This window comes from Gracilinanus agilis, unplaced genomic scaffold (assembly GCF_016433145.1).
Source record: "Gracilinanus agilis isolate LMUSP501 unplaced genomic scaffold, AgileGrace unplaced_scaffold58826, whole genome shotgun sequence".
NCBI lineage: Eukaryota > Metazoa > Chordata > Mammalia > Didelphimorphia > Didelphidae > Gracilinanus > Gracilinanus agilis.
In genome coordinates this window covers 4955-11135 of record NW_025394365.1, presented here as the reverse complement: position 1 = coordinate 11135, position 6181 = coordinate 4955, and the positions used below count along the sequence as shown (strand labels likewise).

The 6181-nt window shown below is 38.9% G+C and overlaps 1 protein-coding gene across 1 annotated transcript in view; it reads right to left on the bottom strand.

The window, feature by feature from the left end:
* Positions 1-537: 537 nt before the first annotated feature.
* Positions 538-6181, bottom strand: part of LOC123256427 (lactotransferrin-like) — a gene marked incomplete at its 3' end in the record, with an annotated part of 8882 nt that continues 3238 nt past the window's right edge. The window contains exons 3-5 of the mRNA XM_044685045.1: positions 4730-4797; positions 1757-1941; positions 538-721 (exon numbers count right to left, since the gene is read on the bottom strand). Of these exons, the coding sequence (XP_044540980.1) occupies positions 538-721; positions 1757-1941; positions 4730-4797 (437 nt within the window). The remainder of the gene's footprint in view (positions 722-1756; positions 1942-4729; positions 4798-6181) is intronic.

The window sequence follows — 6181 nt, the reverse complement described above, 5'->3', positions numbered from 1 at the left end:
TCTCTTGGATGCCCCAAAGCCTAGCCAGTCCACTTCCCTTCTCTTCTGAATCAAGCTCTCTTTCTTTCTGTGACCGACTATGTTGTAGCACCCAGCTCTTTTGATGTTTTCTAAGGATTATTATATTTTCCTATTGACCAAAAGTAGTGGAGGGAGCAGAGAAGAAGAGGAAGCCTCCCTCTTGTGTCTCTCCACTTTCCTCTCTAGTTTTTCTCTACATAAGGGTGGGAATAGGCATTTATTAAGTGACTGCTTTGTGCCAGACACTGTATTAAGCCCTTTACAAATATTATCTTGGGGCAGGTAGGTGGCTCAGTGAATAAAGATCCTGGCTTGGAGATGGAAGGACCTGGGTTCAAATCTGGTCTTAAACACTTCCTACCTGTGTGACCCTAGATAAGTCACTTAACCCCAATTGCCTAGCCCTTATCACTCTTCTGCCTTGGAATTGATACTAAGACAGAAAGGATAGGTTTTAAAAAAAAATCCATCTGATTGTTGTTCCCTGTTTCCCCAATGCAGTTTCTTTCTACTTACTAGAAGTTGAGCATTTCTTCAGAGAACCAACAGCTGTGACATATTCTTGTCCTAAGAATGTTTCATAGGTAATGCCTTCTGGGAGTTTTGCCAAGCACTCAGTGTTATCCTTGAATAGGAGGTTTTTGGTTTTGGGGAGAAGACTAAAATTATCTTTTTCCTCTCCGAGGGTTCCAAAACGTTCCTGGATCAAAGAAATAGACATACTATCAGCAGGAATCCATGGAGAAACAGCAAAAAATGGTGTTTGCTCAGGATCAGACTTGAGGGAAGCTTCAAAGCAATCCCAATTAACCCCTGGCATCTTTCCCTTTGTTTTGTCTACATTTCCCCTTCCTGATACTACCAACACCACCTCCACCATCCATCCAAACCTACATGTCCTCCATTCCTTCTCCGTATAGCCTTATTTTGACAGCCACACACTTCTGTCTCGTGGAGTGCAGAAGGATTCCTGCTTAATGCATTATCTGACTTAGGGGAAATTCTAAAAGGCAGTCCTAGAGGTAAAATGCCTGTATCTACAGGAGTACATGGTGGGATCACCATCCAAGTGGCAAAGGTATCTTTTGAAAGTAGAGGGACTTTTCAGGATCTTCCTTCAATTAGGCAGCTCCCTGCTCCACCAATGTACAAGTAAAGGCCTTCCATCACTTGTTCATTGGTTTGTCATTCTTGTGATGTCTTGAGTTTAGTTTTCCACATACCCAGTGCTGGGTTGTTCTACCAGTGCTCATAGAGATTAGTTAAACAGCACATCAACAAGGACAAAACCAAATATTTTTACACAATCCATGCCCAGGCCAGCCAATAATCAAGCTGCACTCTCACTCTCACCTCTATGAAGCAGAGAAATAAGTGAGCTAGGGTGGGTACAATTAAGCTCCCCAAAGTCAAAAGTCAAAGCTCAGGAAGAAATAGAGGTTGAAAAACTTCATACGTCTCTGTTCTTGAGTCAGAAAGCTCACTCACAGAGAATCACACTGGGCACTTGTATGTCCTTCCTTTCTGTTTACATCAAAGCTTGAGACAAAGCAATAGCATTAACATATGGCTATAATCAATCTGCTTTCAGATTCAAGTAGAAGCATGGTAAGGTGACTGGGTTCTGGATCCTTTTAATTTGATCGATTTGATTTGATTTGATATATTTTACTTTAATTTTGATTGGAGTCCAGTTAAGTAAGAAAAGGGATGGCAGGCCCTGACTTATACAGACCTGTTGGCGCAATAGCACCTGGCGGACAAAGTCGGCCTTATCGCTCCGCGAAACAACAGCGTGATTTGGTGCCTTAGCCAGATGACATTCCTCAAAATTAGTCACCTCCTTCTGGGTTCCATCTAAACATAATAACCTAAAGTCATCTTTCTTCAGGTTTGCTGCCCACTTCTCTGTACTCTTTCCTGAAAAGAGAATAAAGATGACTAGTGAGGGTAGTACTACTTTGATTTCAGCTCATCATTCATCCTTAGGCTATCAGCTATATAATGATGAGAACATATGGATTGAAAAAATTTACTGCTTTATAAAAATTTATCCATCTGTGCCATGATGCCATGATAATGTAGGGAAAGAAGAAAAAGTCTACTGACTCCCAGGGGTAGAATTCAACCTCCTCTCTTGACCACCTCCACTCATCTTACATTTTCCTGAAGGTCAAACCAGTCACTGGTTTTGACTCCAAAAAGAACTTCTTTTCTTCCAAACTAAAATTTGTTCTTCTGTTTCCAAATATCTCTTCATATTAATAAAGAAAAAAAAACCTGAACCTTCTGGCTGCTTTCCCCAACATCAAGCACTAGCCTTTATACCTCATTGGCTAAATTCCCCTTGGGGACAAAATTCTTTTGGGGAGTCACTTTTGGAAACTGATTCACAAACTTTCAATAAATATTGTTATGTCTGTGTACTAATGCACACTCATTATAGGAGCATAGATTTCATTATCAGTCTTTTCCCTTTTTATCTATCCCTTGTCACGCTACTAGAAGGAAAATATATACAGTGGAAAGAGTGCTCTGGACTCAAGAGTCTGAGAATCCAGATTCAAATCCTGACTGTACTATCTATAATAACCTCTGTGATCTTGGGCATGATGTAAAACTCCACTGAACCTGTTTCCAAGACAGTTAAATGAAGGAGAAGGATTAGATAACCTAAATCTATGTTCCCTCAGTCCCTAGGAGAATTCATTCATTCATTCAAATGGTTCTGACTAACATGTGAATGGTCAGCTACCTCTGTGGAAGACTAGCAAGTCTATATGTTTGGCAGGGACTGTTGTAGTCTCCCACTATTCCTTTATGTCAACATCTCCTGCATAGACTTTGTGTTTTCACACCTCCCTCCTACAGTTCCTACTGTTACCTCTCTAGGCAATAAATCACAGGGAGACTTAGAGCTGGAGGTGGTGTCAAAGGCTATCTAAACCAACTCTCTCACTGAACAGATAAGGAAACTAAGACGAAGGGAAACAGAGCACAAAGTCCAAAAGGCAGTCGGTGATCATGAGAACTGGGATGTAAAAACCCAGGGTCTCTGATTCCAGGTCCAGTGCTCTTTCTACTGTCATGGGGCCTCTTCTTTGTCTTATTTCCTTTCTCTTTCTCCATGCAATTCTTTTTAAAACCATTACCTTCCATCTTAGAATCAAGACTATGTATTAGTTTCTAGGGCAGAATTGTGGTAAAAGATAGGCAATGGGGTGTTAGGTGGCATGCCCAGGGTCACACAGCTAGGAAGTGTGAGGCCAGACTTGAACCCAAGAAATCCTATCTCCAGACCTGGCTCTCTAACCAATGAACCACCTCTCTGTCCATCCATTCTTAGACTCATCTAGTATAGAGCCCCAGGCCACACTGATCTCTGAAGTTTATAGCACTAAATGTCTATAAAGGAAAACTAAGGTGGCATAGTGGATAGAGAATATCCACTGGGCCTGAAGTCAAAAAAACCTCATCTTCATGAGTTCAAATCTGACTTCAGGCACTTATTAGTTATGTGATCCTGGGCAAGTCACTTTACCCTGTTTGCCTCAGTTCCTTATCTATAAAATGAGCTGGATGAAGAAATGGCAAACCATTCTAGCATCTTTGTCAAGAAAACCCCAGAGTCACAAAGAATCAGACATGATTAAAACAACCCAACAATTATCTACACCAGATATTTGGTGGTTAAAATGCAAAATAAATGCTAACTTTCATTATAGTTATTGCCAGTGTTATTATTATTAGGAATCAAGATGCCCTGAGCTTAAGTACCACTTCTGAAATATTCACCCTCTTCTCTTTGAGACTTCTTCCTTCTCTCTTGGTTTTAATGACACTATTCTCTGCTTATTCTCCTTCTATCTCCAGGCCATGCCCTCTAACCTCATGTATTCTAAAGGATTCTGTCCTGAACCCTCTTCTTTCATCAGCTGCCATAGATTCAATGATCATCTCTATGTTGATGATCTTCAAATTTCTTTATCCAGCCCTAACCTCTCTGCTGTCCTCCAGGTTTGAATCTTTAATGACCTACTAGACATCTCAATCAGACTTCCTATAGACTCCTTAAATTCAACCTGAACTAATCATGCCACTCATCTGTCCCCACTCCAGTCCATCCTCCAATCAGCTCCCAAAATTATCCTCCTCAAAGTTCTGAATCTTATCTGTACTTTATACATTGATATAATTGAATATAATTGAATATTGGATATTCAATTGAAAATTGAATAAACTGGTGTCTTGTTACAATATAGATCACTGCTTCCCTAGCCTAGTGCTCTGCATACCATATGTACAGTCAATATTTGTTGAACTAAATTGTGAAAATTTGGTGTGAAGGTCCACCCTCAGTCCTGTCTTATAAATGGGAAAGACTTAATGGTTCACTGGAATAAAATCATACCTGGAGCCCAGAGGTTATCAGAATTTCTCCTGTGTCTAACTCACTTTCATCAAGGGTGCTTACTCACTGGAGAATAAGATTATATGGGCAGTCAAAAATACAGTTAATCAGGGCAGCTAGGTAGCCCAGTAGATAGGGCACCAGGCCTGGAGATGGGAGAACCTTAGTTCAAATCAGATACTTTCTAACTATGTTACCCTGGGCAAGTCTCTTAACCTCCATTGCCTAGCCCTTAATTCTCAGAAATCATACTAAGAGAGAAGGCAAGGGTTTAAAAATATATAGTTAATCACATACCATTTGTATTCTCCAGGACAATACTTTCTTTCACAAAGGCAACATCTCCACCTCCCTCAACCAGGCATCTACAAAAGATGAGAGACAGTCAGATCAAAGCAAGTCATCATTCAGATCCTCTTCCTTGAAAATAAATCTTTTTCAGAGTCACATGCCTTTCCTTTATAGGATTAAGGACTTTAGAGCTGGCAGGACTCTTAGAGATCAACTAATCTAATCTCTTTATGCTATGGATAAGGAAACAGACTCAGGAAAGTTTAAGTGACAAGAAAGCAATAGACAGGATTTGAATAAAGATCCTCTGATTCCAGAACCTGTGCTCTTTCTGACATGCTATGTCAAAACCACCATATTCATATAATCTTTCCTATGTTCATTTTCAATAACGCAATTTACAATCCATCCCTGGGGTATCAGGATAGAAAAAAAAATAAACATTTCCATTCATTTTGTTGGGGTAAGAGAATTGTCCTTGTATAATTTTAGCAGTGACAGAAACCTTTACTTCCATTTTTAGGGGAGTCTGTCTATTAGATGTCTAAAACAAAAGTTTTGATTCCAACTACTGATAATACTAAGGAACAGAGGGTGAATTAAATTTTTTAAACTTCTATTATCCAAGCACTTTTATTCCCAAATCTAACAAGATTATAAACTATTTGATGAGAAAGGCAGAATTGTTTGTTATCTACAAGCATTGTAAAAAATTAGCAAGATCTTGAATGCAATAGCACTTTTTGTGAGATGATTCACAGTAGTTTCCATTTTCTTGTCTTACATAAGCCAGTAATGGGAGTGCAGAGTGGGGAAAAAGAGGTGAGAATGAGAAGGGAGAGTAGAAATATATTCCCATTCATCACACTTTGGTGTTTCAGATTTAGAATTTTGGCTTTAAAATTTCTATTTGACTTGTGAATACTCATAAAATTGCATAAGAGTGGAATAGTGTTTTAAAATGTGGTAACGACAACCACACAGCAAGATTACTAAAAGTAAACAAAAATTAGAGATGGCTCTCTCCATATTTGCAATTTTTTCCCTACCTGGGATTCAATACCAGAACTAGATTCTTGGCTTTATTTCATTATCAGAGTTTTGTTTATTAATAGTTCTGTTTTCTTGTTTCTTCGGAATCTCAGTGTTATCTAACTACCCATAATGGGTCTTGGTAGATAATAGTAACAACCTACCCTCATACCTTTCACCTCTATAGTTAAGGGGAGACTTCTGAAACAAAGGATCAAGGCAACCACCAAAGAAATAACAGATATTCTTCAGTTAAATGAGTTTGAAAATCTTTTGTCTGAAGGGAATTAATATAACAAGGGTAAGGGAAGTGATCAACCTTTTCTGTTTGCACATACAAAATCTTTGCATGTAATATCTCTGATATGGTTCTCATATCCAAGATACAGAGGAAACTAACATATATATATATATATATATATATAT